At 42.6% G+C, this 16,976-nt stretch overlaps 2 protein-coding genes across 54 annotated transcripts in view; one reads left to right on the plus strand and one right to left on the minus strand.

Moving 5' to 3' along the window:
• APAF1 (apoptotic peptidase activating factor 1) overlaps positions 1-3,388 on the plus strand; it is an 84,952-nt gene extending 81,564 nt beyond the window's left edge. For all 5 annotated transcript variants that reach the window (XM_025401111.1, XM_025401106.1, XM_025401109.1 and 2 more), the window contains one exon: positions 371-3,388. In XM_025401111.1, coding sequence (XP_025256896.1) covers positions 371-432 — 62 coding nt within the window. In that variant the 3' untranslated portion in view covers positions 433-3,388. The remainder of the gene's footprint in view (positions 1-370) is intronic.
• The window catches only part of ANKS1B (ankyrin repeat and sterile alpha motif domain containing 1B), a 1,261,968-nt gene continuing 1,246,552 nt past the window's right edge, over positions 1,561-16,976 (minus strand). For 17 of the 49 annotated variants that reach the window (XM_025401057.1, XM_025401055.1, XM_025401053.1 and 14 more), the window contains one exon: positions 13,315-13,759. In XM_025401057.1, coding sequence (XP_025256842.1) covers positions 13,649-13,759 — 111 coding nt within the window. In that variant the 3' untranslated portion in view covers positions 13,315-13,648. Of the gene's footprint in view, positions 3,591-11,900; positions 13,776-16,976 lie in introns of those variants that run through there. The other 32 variants (XM_025401056.1, XM_025401054.1, XM_025401066.1 and 29 more) reach the window with 7 other exon arrangements.

Below are 16,976 nucleotides of genomic sequence, written 5' to 3' on the forward strand. Positions count from 1 at the left end.
AGTGAAGAGAGGGGCAATCTTCTGCCCATTCTCCCGAGAAGGACATGCAGACAAGAGAGTTGGGTCTGGCCACTGCCGTAATGGACTCTGTAGCTTCCTGTCTGCAGCTCTCAAGCAGGCTGTGTGTTTCTCCAGCATGACTCACAGTTGGAGTTAGGTGTAGGTGGAGCGGTGAGGCCATCACTAGTGTTCATCAGGAAAAGGCTGACCCGGTTGAACAGTATATTCAGCATTAAACCCAAGACATTTTCCTCCTGTTTGCTTTGAGTTTGGTTGCGGGGAGGACATAGGGCAGAGGATCTGCTGGCGCTATGAATTGTCACACAGTGTAATTATCAATCTAATGAGAATTTTATTTTTCTCTGAACAGTGGTGGAACGTTGTCACTGGGGAATCCTCACAGACCTTCTACACAAATGGAACCAACCTTAAGAAAATACATGTGTCCCCTGACTTCAAAACATATGTGACTGTGGATAATCTTGGTATTTTATATATTTTACAGACTTTAGAATAAAATAGTTAAGCATTAATGTAGTTGAACTTTTAAAAATTTTGAATTGGAAAAAAATTCTAATGAAACTCTGATATCAACTTTTTATAAAGCTCTGAATTGTTTTGCAGTATTGCATTCATTACAAAAGTGTTTGTGGTTGGATGAATAATATTAATGTAGCTTTTTCCCAAATGAACATACCTTTAATCTTGTTTTTCATGATCATCATTAACAGTTTGTCCTTAAGATGCAAATGAAAATGTGAATACATACCTTGTTGTACTGTTGGTAATTCTGTCTTGATGCATTCAAAATGGTTGCCATAATTAATGAGAAGAATTTGGAGGAAATTTGTATTTTAATACTGTCTGTATTTATTACTGTTATGCAGGCTGTGCCTCAGGGTAGCAGTGGTCTGCTTTTTGAACCACACTTACCCCAAGGGAGTATTGTTCTCCCAAATACAATCTTAAGAGTTTTTTTTGCACTCTTTAAATTTGCCGTAAAAATATTGTGTCTGTGTGCATAGTCTGCGGCATTTCCTTTAATAGACTCAATAACTGAGTCTTGGATTTAGCAGGCCCCATTTTTTTTTTTTTTTTGGGAGACTGGGTCTCGCTCTGTTGCCAGGCTGGAGTGAGGTGGCATGATCTCAGCTCACTGCAACCGCTACCTCCTGGGTTCAGCCATTCTCCTGCCTCAGCCTCCCAAGTAGCTGGTACTACAGGTGTGTGCCACCACGCCTGGCTAATTTTTGTATTTTTAGTAGAGATGGGATTTCACCATGTTGGCCAGGATGGTCTCGATCTCTTGACCTCATCATCTGCCTGCCTTGGCCTCCCAAAGTGCTGAGATTACAGGCGTGAGCCACCGTGCCTGGCCAGGCTCCTTCTCTTTTAATGGAGACAGGGTCTTGCGCTATCACCCAGGCTGGAGTGCAGTGGCATAATCATACCTCATTGCAGCCTCAAACTCCTAGATTCAGACAATCCTCCTGCCTCAGCCTCCCAAGTAGCCGAGACTACAGGCACGAGCCACCACACCCAGTTAATTTTAAAATTTTCTTGTAGAGACAGTGTCTCCCTATTTTGCCTAGGCTGGTCTTGAACTCTTGGCCTCAAGTAATCCTCCTGCCTCAGCCTCCCAAATTGTTGGGATTATAGATGTGAGCCACTGGCCTGGCCTTCAGCAGTTCTTTTTGTGAAGTAAAACTTGTATGTTGGAAAGAGTAGATTTTATTGGTCTACCCTTTTCTCACTGTAGCTGCTGGCAGCCCTGTGCCATATCTGGACTCTAGTTGTTAGTATTTGAGTTGGACACTATTCCTGCTCCCTCTGGTTTCTTACATATCAAACTTCTTACTTGAATGAACCTGATCTTTCCTAATCCTCACTTTTTTCTTTTTTAAAAAGCAGTTTCTCCACTGCTAAATGTTAGTCATTGAGTTGGGGCCAATTTTAATCATAAGTCTTAATAAGATTTTTCTAAGATATGTGAAATAGTAAAACAATTTTCATCCAATTCCATTTACTTTTAAATGAATGGCATTGTGAATGCCATTCTTTTAGTGAATTTCAGGAGAGTTCTCTGGTTTTCTGCGTAGTTCCAGAAGAGTCACTGTAACTCTAGAAGATTAACCTTCCAAACAACCTATTTTCCTTTCCCTTTTCTCTCTTCTTCCTTTCCTTCCTTCTTTCCTTTCTCTTCTTTTATTTCCAGGGTTAATCAGGAAAAATCGCTTTGACAGGGGAAAAAACTCAGTAACTTGCTATTTTTGACCTCCTGATCAGAAACTTTAGCTGAAGCTTAAATCTAAAGAAACATTTTCTCTGAAATATATTATTAAGGGCAATGGAGATAAATTAATAGTCGACATGGTTCCCAGAAAAAATAATCAAAATTCAAAGATTTTTTTTTTGTTTCTGTAACTGGAACTAAATCAAATGATTACTAGTGTCAATAGCAGATAACTTGTTTTTATTTTTGGTGCATATTAGTATAACTGTGGGGTAGGTCGGGGAGAGGGTAAGGGAATAGATCACTCAGATGTATTTTAGATAAGCTATTTAGCCTTTGATGGAACCATAAATACAGTGAATGCAACCTTTTGCATTGTTAAGGAGGCTTTTGTTTTTAAGTGGTGGATCGAGGAGCTAGTTTACAGGCTTACTGTGATTTAAGCAAATGTGAAAAGTGAAACCTTAATTTTATCAAAAGGAGTTTCTGTAAATGGTATGTCTCCTTAGAATACCCAAATCATAATTTTATTTGTACACACTGTTTAGGGGCTCATCTCACATATAGCTCAGAGCATAAAGTATTACCTTTTGGAAATAAAAGCCACTGACTGTTAAAGTGTAACAACACACATCAATTTTTTAAAAAGCCTTGAATGGCCTTTGTCTTAAAAAGAAATGAAGAGCCGGGTGCGGTAGCACGTGCCTGTAATCCCAGCTCCTTGGGAGGCTAAGATAGGAGGATTCCTTGAGCCCTGGAGTTGGAGTCCAGCCTGGGTGACATAGCAAGACCCTGTCTTAAAAGAAAAATGGGAAGAAAGACAAGGTAACATGAAGAAAGAAGAGACACCTAATATGATGGAGCTGCAAATTTCATGGCAGTTCATGCAGTTAGTCAAGAGGAGGATTTTGTTTTGTAGTTTGCAGATGAGCATTTTTAGAGCATTTTCCCTTGCTGTATTTGTTTTGTATTAGAAATTACATTGGACTTTGTATATATAAAATTTTTTTTTACATTATATGTCTCTTGTATGTTTTGAAACTCTCTTGTATTTATGATATAGCTTATATGATTTTTTTTGCCTTGGTATACATTTTAAAATATGAATTTAAAAAATTTTTGTAAAAATAAAATTCACAAAATTGTTTTGAAAACATTTTTGGACTGTTTCATTCTTTGCTTGTCATTTATCTGTTGATTAGACCACTAAAGTCAAAGATTCAAGCTGAATCCATCAACCTTTCTATCTAGGCTTTATCAGCTATATGTAAATTCAATTCTATCAAAATTTTCTGAGTGCCTCCTCATTGTGTCTCTCTGATGGTTCCTGCCCGGTGTGGCTGGCATGAAGAAGATCCTGTAAAAAAGAGAATTCATTTATTTATTGACTTAGTTTGTTCATGCATTGGTTTAATAAATATTGAGATGTACCATGTGCCTGGCATTGTTGTAGGTATTGGGAATACAGGAGTGAGCAAAACAGAATTCTTGCTCTACAGCAGTTAAGGGCCAGGGAGAGACAGAAAAAGTAAATAAGTAAAATCTATAGTGAGTTCGGTGGTATGTACAAGCGGAAGGGAAGGGGTTACAGTTTTAGATGGACTGGCTCTTTCAGAAGCTGACACTTGTACAGACCTGAAAGATGTGAGGAAGTGAGCTATGCATCTGTCGGGAAACCATTCTGAAGGGTACAGCAGGTGCAGACTCCAGGGGATGGGTTGGTGTATTCTGGGAGCAGCCAGGTGGCCCATGTGGCTGGAGAAGGGTGAGTGTGGGGAGTCTAACAGGAGAGGTGGGCAGGAAGGAATTGGGGTAGCACCAGAGGCAGCCTCTTAGGCCACAGTAAGGACTTCACTTTTGACACGGAGCCAGTGTAGGAGGTTTGAGCAGTGGAGTGATATGATTTAAGCTTTAATGAATCATCCAGGCAGTGGAAATCAATTGAAAGGGGAACCAGTGAGAAGCTTTTGTAATCATCCAGACAAAATGAAGATGGGCCAGACTAGGGTGGCAGCAGCAGAGCTTGTGACAAGTTGGATTCTGGACATATTTTGAAGATAAGAGTTAATAGGATTTGCTGATGGATTGGATAAAGGTTGTGAGAGAGACAAGAAAAGAATGATGCAAGGTTTTAGCCTGAGCAACTGGAAGAAGAGAGTTGCTGTCAGCTGAGATGAAGAAGACAATGAAAGCAGCTTTGCGGACACAGTAAGTTTGAGATGCCCGTTAGACATCCAGGTGGGGATGCTGAGTAGGTGGGATGCAAGGCTCTGGAGTTCATGGGAAAGCGCCACACTGGAGGTAGAAATCTGAGAGTCATCAGTGAATTGATGATATTTAAAATCAGAGGACTAGATGAAATCAGCAGTGAAGTGGGTGTAGATAGAAGACAGGGGGCCCCGAGACTGAGTCCAGGGCAGTCTGGAGATCAGTGGGATGAGGGATAAGCCCAGGAGAGTGAAAAGGACCAGCAGAGAGACTAAGACTTGCAAATTAGTGTGGTAAGTACAGTGAATGCAGCAGGCATGGACCCCTTAACTTAGTGTCTTCTTGGCTGGAGTCCTTGAGCAGGCTGCTTATACACCCACCTATCTGTCCTCTACGCCTTGAGCGTCTATGTGCCACACACTGTTTTAAGCAGTAGAGGAAGCAATAAATAAATACATTTTAGTTGTTGAGAGATCATGGGGACAACAGATGATAAGAAAACAGGACAGTATCAGCAGTTGTCTTATCTGAAAAATGAGGATCCGTTTCTCCCTCTGGATTGTTGTAGGATTTAATGAGATAAAGCTTGTGAAGCACTCATCTCATTGCCTGCACTAAGACAGTGCTCAGGGGACATTCTGCAATGCCATTTGAGCCCCCTCCTCTTTGCCTGGCAACAGCCCCAGCTGCCATCTCTGCCTCCACTTGTGCCCCTCTGCATGATCTTTCCAGCGCACTCATCTGAGTCACATTAAACTTCTCTGTTTAAACTTTGTGTTTACACTTCTGTTTAAACCCTGGACCTGCTCCGAGTTCTCTTCTGTAGCTTTGTGTATGCTGTTTTCTCTATGCTGTCCTCTCACCAATTTTCTTTTTCCCCCTAACTCCCTATGTTTCACAAATTCTTTGAGATGACCCTCAAGGGCTGAAGGGCTGCCCTGCCCTCTCCTAGCATTCTCTTTTCTCTGTCATGGCTTTTCTTATTTTGGAATTGCTTGCTTATTGAGGTAGGTCCCCAGTAAATCATAAGCTTCTTGAAAGCCAGGACTGTATAGTCTAACATGAGCCTCGCATTGCAATAAGGGCCTCAGTAAACACTTGTTGGATGACTGGAATTCATCTCCAGAGTTCCATGGGATGAATCTGCCCACGTGTTCATAACACAGTCTACGTTCTCCCCTTCCATGAGGATATCATGAGACTGTCAAATGCAGTTGTAGCATATCACCAGCATTTTATCTTGCCGTTTTAGTTTGGCCTTTTTCTGTGAAACATCATTAGGGGAAAGTAAAACTTTACTTGGATAAAAGAGGCTTGCTACCAAATTATATAAAATGAATAAACATATCCCTGGAGTGTTTCAGTCAGCAAGTATGGCCGTCTATTATTCCACAAACGTTTTATATTATAATTTACTCACTGACCTTTAGCGAAGGAGAAAATGATTTTCTAATAATTCTTAGTCTCTGAAGATTGTCACTGGAATACATTCCTTGCTCATAACCACTCCCCTTAGGACCATGGATATCCTATACAGTTACTAAAACGCCTGAATTAGAAAATCCGCTGCTCTTGGGCTATGAGTTTAACTACAGAACTACTGTATATGCTCACATGAGAGGGGCTGAAGAAGGGGGTCGGTCGCATTTGAGACGCAGCAGAGACCAGGCCTTTGAAGTCATCTGGCACCAACAATGACTTGCTCCTGAGTCAAGTGATGTGAGAAAACCAGAACTTGGGAAATTCTCATTTCAATTAAGATTCAGGAAAACAAGTCGCTGGTGTTCACTGTAAATTCATTTATGAGGTCAGTCCCTCAGGACTGGGAATGCTCCTTATCACAGAGAAATGAATAGAAAAATCTGCCTCTGTAATTTCCATCACCCAGGGCTGGAATATGTAACTAGAGAGGGTGGTTGAGGCCTGAGTTTGGGTCTGGGGGTTCAGAGCAACTGATCAAACTGGAAAACACTGAGCACGTGAGTGGAGACTCCTGCTCAGTACCGAGGTGGCTGTTCTGAGGAGCGGGAGCACACGTTCACATTCAATCAAATGTTTATCACTGCCCAACTCTCATTTATCTTCACAGGAGTTGAGTGGATCTGCAGACTGCAGCTTCAGTTTTTAGAGGAAGAACTAAACCCCAGCAGCTAATTGGTGACAAAGCCAGGGCTAGAATCCAAATCTGCCATTCTTTATAGACAGGCCAAGACTCTTAGGCTTGTAAGTCGCCTGTCAGCTACAACTGGAAGTAGAATACTCCTAGGTTTAGCGGCAGATGACATCAGCCTAGGGGTCATAAGGCTTGGTTTCACTAGCTAGGGAAGGTCATCCATTAGCTTATGTGATGGTTTTGGAGACGTTCTTATATTCACCTTCAATTAGCAGTGGGCCCTTCACTAAGCCCTTCACCTTGGGCTTATTGCCCTACTCTCTGTCAATTAACCTCTGGAGACACACCAAGTCTTTTAGAAGGAAGGAAGGAAGGGAGCTACTATTTTTTAAGGGCCTTTTTTGTGCCAAGCCCACAGGCTGGGCACTTTCCATACATTATTTAACTGAATCATAACAGTGCTGCAAGGTGTTATCTCTCTTTCATAGGTGTGGAAACAGATGCAGAGAGGTTAGGTTTCCAGGGCCCCACAGCAAAGTGGCGGAGCTGGGTTCTGGTCCACGGCCTTCTGTCTCCACTGGATAACACTCCCTGTACCTTCTCATTGAAGCCCCTGGGCTGGAGGGTCCAAGAGCATCACTTTAGTTCTGCATTTCATTCATTACCCACTTGCATCAGGACAGATACATCGCTACTAAGCTCTCAGAGAAGACACCAGATGCTGTCTGCTCCCAAGGAGCTTCTACTTTTGGTAGTCGGGTTAACTTGTATCTGTGCCTGTAGAGATTGCTCTTTGGAAAAAGCAGCAGGAACATTCTGATAGAAGGCAATGGACAGGAGAGGTGGGTTGGAATGAATTGGATTTGCCAGCACCTGGCCACTGCCCAACCTGCTCTCAATTCTCGGATGATTCAGGCATTGAGCAGGGAAGGTAGCAGAGCTACTGTTGCCTTCCCTTTGGAGAAGCCTGTTTCTACTTTGAAACTCTTAAGGGATTCATTTCAAATTAGTGGCAGGCCTGGGTTAGTGGATCTGTGTGCTTTCTTCTGCCATCTTGATTTCATCTCCCCCCTTCTCCTTTTCCTTTCATTTGAAAAGATGCAGCCCCTTAGAGCCTCACTTTCCTGATTTGTCAAATAGGGAGCCTAATGTACAAGGCTTTTGTGGGGCTTAGAAAAATATGTCAAGAATCTGACATGGATCTCAATAAACAGCATAATAATTATCTTTTGTCCCAGTTACAAACCCCCATTCCTGTACTCCCCAAATCTCTATGATTTACAAATTAGAACCCTGCTGCTTCTGCTCCATGGCAGACACCTTGCTCCAGGCACCCTCCTCTACCACCTCCTTTTCCTTATGGCCATTGGCTTTTAGGAAACAGACACTGCTTAGCGGGAAAGCTGTCACCTGCTTTCTTCTGAACTATCCCAAACTTGATTCTCTTTGGGCAATGCATACGCCCATCAAGTGGTAAGGAGGACTGGGAACGAGGGGAGAAAAGACCTGGGCTTGTTGCTGGGGCCAGTAGGTTGGGAGTGTGGTGGTATATGTGTGGCTTTGGCTGTCAAGTGGATCTAAGTTCAACCCTAACTACACTAACTTTCCAGCTGTGTGACTTCAGCAAATGGGTTCATCTCCTCAAGGATTCACTTCCTAGGGAGCCTTTAAATTTCCCTGGGTGATTCCAGTGTGCAGCGGAGGTTGAGAGCCAGCGCCCTCTACTCTCACCCCTGATGCCCAACCAAGTCATTGCCAGTCTCCTCCTTTAGCATCACCCATGGTGCTGCGATGTCTGCTGATGCAGCATGCCCCTTTGTGCCTGCTGTGCCCATAACATTCTCAGGAGCTTGCTGGGCAGCAGAGATGTTTGGTGTGCATATTAACACAGCTGTGGGGATCTTTCCTGCTCAGGTTTGGTGGCTAATTTATAGAGCAATTCCGTCAGGATTATCATCAATCCCTCTTACAGGCACTGCTTTCTCTGTTCAAATGTCTCACCTGTGTGTGCTTGTGTTTGCCTTTTAGCTATTACTGTGATGATTCCCACTGTAGTAGACACTGCCAGTGACCACTACAATATCCAATCTCCTCCTTTTCCTCACTAACAACCCCTACATTGTTGGGGGCTGCAGTGTGCTCAGCTAAAACTAACGATTACAGTCACATTTTCCACCCTCCTATGTAGGGGTAGCCAATGAGCTGTACGCAGAAGTTGTGGGGTGGAGCTTCCAGGAAAGCTCTTAAAAGTTTGCCTTATTCAGCTAGACAATGCTTCCATCCTATGGTCCTTACCATCTTTTCTAATGCCTGGAATATGTGTGTGCTGGAGGATGCTCCAGCAGCCATTTTGTGACAATGAGGCATTCTTGAGGCTAAAAGCCACTTCCAAAGGATGGCAGAGTAGAAATACAGAAGGATCTTGAGATTTCAATGATATTATAAAGCTACAATTCCAGCTCTGTACTGCCTATCTCTGAAGTTCATGTTACATGAGGGAAAATTCAACCCCTACCTCGTTTAAGAGATTGTTATTGCTGGTCTTTGCTGCTAGTCCTTTAGTTCAATTCCTAACTGATACTCCCCAAAACAAACCTGGTGAATAACAGCAATTCAACAAATGTCACCGACCCCTGAATCTCTGCCTCCTCTACCCACTCACCCCAGCCACAAACACTCTGTTTTCCTGATGAGTAACTGGGTATCTAGCTGTGAGGTTGCTGAAGCTTCGTGGAATCTCAGAAAGTCATAAAGCTACTAAACGAGTTCACAAACAAGTGATGCATAGACCACACCCAGCCCACAGATGAGTTCTGTGTGGCTCACACTTATTTTTTAAAACAGAGTTTGCTGCCAACACTTCAAAACCCAATGATTTTGCATAAAAATCCAGATTTATTAGAAAATCTGTGGACCTTTCTGCCTGGCAACAACCATCTGCAACTCGGCAGCGGTTGCCCCTGAGATGAGTCACAGTTCCCACCCCACTCACTCATGTCACCTATATGGCTTGGAAGGCATGTGAGTTTGCAACCTGCTCAAAGCCACACCCCAGAAACGGCCTGCTAAAATGGGATTCCAGAATCCACTTGCACCTTTCGTCTTTCTCAGTCTCCCCTGACTCAACACAGCACACTGGCATTGTTTTTTTTCCTCTCAGAAAACTGAGCATGCACTTTTGAGAATCAGAGAGAAATCCGCCTCTCAAATGTCAGAAAACAGCTGATGCTGCCTCTTACTTGGGGGCCTCTTGACTTCCCACGTGTCTTACTGCCACTTGAGAGGGAGGGCTGCAGGCAGGCAGGCTCCCTGGGGAGCAGCTGTTGGGATGCTTGATTGAGGCACTGCGACATCCAGAGGACAATTAAATTGGGTATTGAATATGAATTGCTTTGAATGGTTTTTATTACCACATCGTGAGCTGACTTTGGTTGTAAAATCTGACTCCATCTCTTGCTCTTACTGTGGTGATGAGACAGAACTTCAAGATGTCCTAAATAGCGGGGCTTGGAACATGTCCATTAGCTCGTCTGTACTCTGATACCTGCACTCCTCCACGGTCTGAACCAAGTTAGGAGCCCTGATTAAACCTCCGTGGCTGCAGTCGCCACCTTCCGCCGGGTGACCCCATTGGAGATGACAAATGAAGGATCTCTTATTTCAGCCTGATGTGTAAGTCTTCACATCACTGGTCATTAACTACTCTTGGAAAATTAAATGCCCATGCAGCTTTTTTTTTTCCCCCCAAATATAGGTCTCTGAGGTTTTGGAGAGAAAAACAACTGTTGTAATAATAATTTGTAGCTATGATTTTTGATGAGTTGCACACTGAGTGCAATATGTTGGCTGTAGAATGATCACCTTTGCAGAAGCAACTCTAAGGAAACTGACGCCATGCTAAGCACAGAGTGAGTTCTCAATAAGTAGACTGACTTGAGCTGAAGACAGAAACAGTTAAGTAGAGGTGGCATTCCCCTGGTTGGCACCAAGGTCTCAGGGTTATTTCAACCACAAAAATAAGTTCCAGCTCCTAGCTACTAACGGAGTCACAATATGCAGCATGGTGACGGTCAAAAGGCCTGAGCAAGTTCAAAGCACCGTCTCTGCCTGCTTTGGAACTGGTTTCTGTGGGAAGCAGGACTTTGTTGGTGGGGCAGGCAGATGCTTGTGTCCATTTGCCTAGAGGCACGGACAGCAGTAAATGTGGGGCTGCCTGGCTGACTGTTGGGGAGAAAGGACTGGAGCATGGGGTGGCTCAGTAGGGCCTTGCTGCATGTAGGCTCTGCGCTGGCTGTGTTGGCTAGTCACCCAACTTTATTTCAAAAAATGTTTCGAACCTTCAGATCGACTAGCCTATCTAAAAAGAGAACTTAGAAATTTATTATTTTTTTTAAGTCTTCTTCCTACAGATTTCCTGAAAACGGCCATTATATTCTAATTCTCTTGAGGCTAGACCACTTATCAAATTTTCATTTCTTTTCAGAAATAATTAGGAATGACGCTACCTTGAATCCAGGTGTGAATTTGTATTGATTTTTGAGGATTTGGTCACGTGTTCCTTTATCCAAGCCTGTCTTCTGCTCCATCTTATCCAAACATTGAACCAGCAATATTCCCAAGTATTCCAACTTGAGAAAATCTTGTGTGTCTTGAGAAAAATCATTTCCATGACTTATTAATGAACTAACTAGGAATAATTTTCATAGGGTTCATTCACTCAAATTTGTCATAGAATACAATTTAATAAGAAATAATTAAATAGAATAATTGAATTCAAGTCCTTTTTTGAGTAATGTTAGCATTCAATGACCCCCCCCCCCCCGCCCATGGTTATTGAAGTTATCAATGTGTCAAATTTCCCCTTGAAGAAAATCAGCTGCAAATCTCTTCGTCAATGCATGGGCCGACTCTCGTCTGCTCCCTGTGGGCCTAGTCCTTCCTTTTTCCTGCCCTGCGCTGGTCTATGGGGCTGCTGTGTGTGTAGGAAAAAATGAGAGGACTGATGACCATGTAGATAATGTTTTTCCAAACATACCATCGATGCTGTGCTAACAGTGATCCAGTTTGGTGATCCTTTCTCTTTTAGAGATGCCTGTCTTGACAATTCCTCCGTACAGTCTGCTTTAATATTTAAAAGAAGGCAGTGGGGGCTTAGGGCTGAAATTAAAGTTTCAGAGGCCTGTGTATCTTTCTCAGACTAGTTGAACTTGGAACTATGCAACTTTTCTTAACAATTTTGCCAATTAAAAAAGTCCCTTTAGCTGTAGATGCTGAGAAGTCTGGGCCTTTGGTTCTGCTCCTAAATGGGAGTGGGGAAGGTGCTCACAGAACGATGCCAAGCACCACTGCTGTACAACTTCTGTTTTATTTTTGTGTGCTTTTTTTTTTTATAGGATATAAATAATGACAAAAATTACAAAATTTATAACTGGAAGCCCAAGCTTATTTACACATATGCTTCTGTTTCAGCAAAGCTCCTACTGACTTTGCTCCTATACAATTGCCTCCTGGTACCATATTTTAGTGTTATTTAACTCTCAGTTTGCTACATACATATCAACAGTGAATAGGCAAAATATATACAAGGAACTGTTCAGTTCAAGTAATTTAATATTGTATTAAAATTCTTCAACACTGAACTAAAACCATATACATTTGTTAGTTTGAAATAAAATGTAGTTATTCTTCAAAACTCACCAACTGATGAATGTAACTGATCATTAGGTTTAAAATAATATCAGTTAATAAAAAAACATTAAGACAATTCCACAATTTATCAATATCGCTATAATGAACTTCAAAATGATTCACAATATGATTGTTAGAACAATATACATTAAAATGTTATTTTTTTCTATAATGATATTGGTACTGTTTATATAATTTGATTCTACATAAATATACATTATGGTATCATACAAATACTCCACAGAGACATTAAAAAATTAAAATACCTTAAAGAAATGTAAGTAAATTTTATTTAATCAAATAGTAAGCAAACTTTTTTTTTTGTTTGTCTCAAGAAAAGTTTTATTACTTTGGAATTTCTTCTTTTTTTTGTATTTATTTTTTCTAGAAAAAGAAATTTTTGCAATAGAATTTTATTAACACCTTTCTCAAACAAGGTTTCCATGACAGAAATCTTGACAGCAGGAGCACTAGATTTTTTTTTTTTTAACATGTTCTTTAAAACACTGTGAAGATTAAAAAAACAATCTTGGCAGGCTGATGGCTGCCTCAGCACTTTCGGGCCTCCTGCTCTAGGGAGCATCACCACTATTTTGCCACCACTGAGCCAGTCCTCTTGGTAGTAGCAGTAGAAATTTAATTATTTGAAATGAAACCAGAAACATCCCTCACAACTAACCTAGTTTTCTTATCAATGCATTAATGAAACATTCTTATAATAAAAATATTTAATACAAGACACATTTTGCTGTGCATAATAAATTCCTCTGTTTTAAATCATTCTTTCCTTTTGAACCAATCATTCAGTTGAAAGGTTTTCTTTCTCTGACACAGTTGATTACATATAAAATCCACAAATATAGAAATCGGGAAACAGAATCTCCTGGCAATCATATCACGGGAGTTGTTTTTGTCCTTTTGCAATAAATGATACTCAATGATAGAATGATTTTACAGATGCTTTGGAGGTGGGAGGGGTAGTGCTGCTCTGATTTCACCCTTAAGACTGCTGACAGTGAAAACATACTTTTAGGCAGTATTAGAGATCCCCGTTCTTTTTTTTTTTTTTTTTAGAAAAGGTATTATCCCCAAATGAAGCAAAGCAAGTACTGGGGCGGAGTCATCAGAAATACCTTGGGAGGTGGTGGGGAGGGGAGTCGGGAGCATCAGGGAAAACCCATCTCAACTCACGCCTCTCGGGGGTTGCGACCGGAAAGTCTTGCGTTTTCCGTCATTGGTGCAGAAAGAACTTCCCCAGGAATGGCCAGTGGCCTTTCGCCCGTAACAAGGCCGCACGCTCAGAGCAGTCTTCCTCCTAGGCTGGGTGGACGCGGAGGCGCGAAGGAAAGCCTGCTCCGGGACTGCTTGGCGAGCAAGGCACCGCGAGGACAGGAGGACGGCGAGTATCAGAAAATCGTGGTTTCATACTTGGTATTAATGCCCCTCTTGGCTTCTTGGCCCGGCTCCACAATCCACGGTAGATTGGCCAGAGTCTTTTGCTCAGATGGGTCGATCTGCTTTAAAACAGAAAGGCTGATGCCTGTTATACGGTCGCCGCGCGGGTGCGCGCATGCACGCGGACGCCGCTGGCGAACCCACGCGAGGCCCCGCGCCCCAGGCCGGGGGCGGCGATGCTGGTCTAGGCGGCTCGCGGGCTCACTCTTTGGACACACATTTACCGCATACCGACTCTCTGCAGGGCACCCTGAGGGTGACGGTGAATGAGGCACAGCCCTTGCCCTTGTGAGCACACAGATGGGGAGCAGACAGGCGGATTTCAGTGCTGAGAGGTGAGATACGAGGGGAAGAGAGGGCACCATGTAGGCACACACACCTTGGGAGCCAGGGGGGCTTCATGGAGGAGGTGAATCAGGCCATGCCACTCCCCGGCTCTCACTCTCCAGTGGTTTCCATCAGTCAGTCAGAACAAAACCCGAACTCCTCACCGTGACCTCCAGTACCCCTGCCCACCTGATTTTTCTGCTCCAGCCACATAGCTTCCATGCTCTTCCTGCCCACCAAGCCCATGTCCAGGGCCTCTGCGCTCATCCTCTGCCCTGCCCGAGTTCCCTTCTCCAGACACCTGCATGCCTCATGCTCTAATGCTATCCAGGTCTCTGCTCAAATGCCACTTCCATTGCCACCTGTATTCCTAGAAGCCTTATCTGTTTACTCCTACAAAAAGCACCCCAACTTTTCTGCTGTCCTCTTCTACCTTATTCTTCACAATATTTATTGCCATTATGCATCATCACATATTTATTTGTTCATCCTCCACTGCCATGCATGCTCATGGAGGCAGGATTTTGTCTATTTTGATCACTGCCATTTTCTCCAAAACGCAGAAAAGCTCCTGGCAACCCCGTAAATAATAGGCACACAATAAATACTTGTTGAGTAAATGGTATCAAAAGAATGAGGTAATATTTAAATGAACAGCTGAAGGACCAGCAAGTCTTTGCCTGAAGACAGGAGGAGGAGGCAATTGAAGCAGATGAAACAGCTCATGCAGAAGTCCCAGAATAATCTATGCACAGAATAAAACAGCCTCATCTTCCACCATATACAGAAATCAACTCAAAATGGATTAAAGACTTAGAGGGAAGACCTGAGATGATGAAAGAACTGGAAGAAAACATTGGGGAAACACTACAGGACATTGGTCTGGGCAAAGATTTTTTGGGTAAAATTGCAAAAGCACAGGCAACAAAAGCAGAAATAGACAAATGGAATGACACCAAGTGAAAAAGCTTCTGCACAGGAGGGCATCAACAAAGTGAAAAGACAACCTACAGAATGGGAGAAAATATGTGCAAAGTATCCATCTGACAAGGGCTTAATAACCAGAATAAATAAGGGACTCAAAAAACTCAATAGCAAAGAGCAAACAAACACACAAAAGAACAAAATCAACCCAATCTGATTAAGTAATAGGGAATAGAACTGAACAGGCATTTCTAAAAAGACGACATACAAATGGCCAACAGGTATAGGTAAAAGTGCTCAACATCACTAATCATCAGGGACATGCAAATGACAATCACAATGTGATACCATCTCACCCCCGCTGGAATGGCTACTATCAAAAAGACAAAAATTAATGGATGCCAGTGAGGCTACAGAGAAAGGGGAAACACTTCTACACTGTTGGTGGGAATCTAAATTAGTAAAGCCACTATGGAGAATAGCATGGAGGGTCCTCAAAAAACTAAAAATAGAGCTACCATATATTCCAGCAATCCCACCACTGGGTATATATACAAAAGAAAAGAAATCAGTATATCAAAGAGATATCTGCACTCCCATGTTTATTGCAGAATTATTCACAGCAGTCAAGACATGGACTCAAACTAAGTGTCCATCAGTGGATGAATGGGTAAAGAAAATGTGGTATGTATACACAGTGGAATACTATTCAGCCATAAAAAGAATGAGATCCTGTCATTTGCAGCAACATGAATGAACTGAAGGTCATTATGTTGAGTGTAATAAGCCAGGCACAGAAAGACAAATATTGTATGTTCTCATATGTGGAAGCTATAAAAAGTGGATCTCATGGAGATAGAGTAGAATGGTGGTTACCAGAAGTTGGAAAGTGAAGAAGGGAGAGTAGGGATGAAGAGAGATTAGTTAATAGGTACAAAAACATGGTTAAATAGAAGGAGTAGGTTCTAGTATTTGATAGCGCAGTAGGGTGACTATAGTTAACAATAATTTATTGTATATTTCAAAATAGCTAGAAGAATTGTAATTTCTCAACACAAAAGAAAAATGTTTGAGGAGATGGATATCTCAGTTACTGATATGATCATTACATATTGTATACATGTGTCAAAATATCACATAGCAATAAAAAACAGTCCCAGAGGTAAGGGAAAATGGTCGTTGAGGGGTTGGGGTCAGTTTGCAGGGTAGGGAACAGGAGGGCAGACAACTAAGGGTGAGGAGGTGAGGGGGGCCCAGTCAGGCTGAGCCTTGAGACAAATCCTAAAATGCTTTCTTCCCTGTGCATACAAATACAACGGGCCACTCCGGGGGCGGGGCTGGGCTGTCCGCTCTCAGGAACGGCCCCAGGCTGAGATCTACACCATGACTGCCTCTTCCTTTGGTGTTTCCAGGTCTGCCTGCCCTGCTCTGCTCAGAACCTGGGGTTGTGGGAAGGCCTCTCCCATTTCTCTGACACCATGAGCTTTGCAGCTGCCTTTTACCGTGCCTTGACTGTATCTCCATAAGGTTGTGGGGAGGACCTCATGTGTTCTTAGGGATCACTGAATATTTCTTACCAAGAAATGCCCGGGGCTGAGGGAACTAGAATACTAATGCCCATGGAGGGGGACTGATCTTGAAGCACATATAACATCAGTATTATTCACTGTATATTTTCCTGTTTCCCTTGAAGGCATCTGGATGAATATTCTACGAGCTCTTATGGCACCTAACCCTTTGTGCTCTTCTGGAAGAAGCCTGTGGGGACCAGGGTAAGGTCAGATAGAGGCACCTGCTGTGAACAGATTTATTTAGCCCACATAAGAATGAATACAATAGTCTGAGAGATAATCTCTAAAACATTCTGCAAGTTCCTGGACACTTAACAGCCTAATCAATCTCAAAGATATGCTTATGAAATCCACCCACAAGCCCTCATTTATTCATCCACAGATACTCACTGAGTACCTGCTATGGGCCTGGTCCTGGTGGTGACAAGACAGGTGGGGTCCCTGTGTGCAGAAACTT

The sequence above is a fragment of the Theropithecus gelada genome, chromosome 11 (assembly GCF_003255815.1).
Source record: "Theropithecus gelada isolate Dixy chromosome 11, Tgel_1.0, whole genome shotgun sequence".
Taxonomy (NCBI): Eukaryota; Metazoa; Chordata; class Mammalia; order Primates; family Cercopithecidae; genus Theropithecus; species Theropithecus gelada.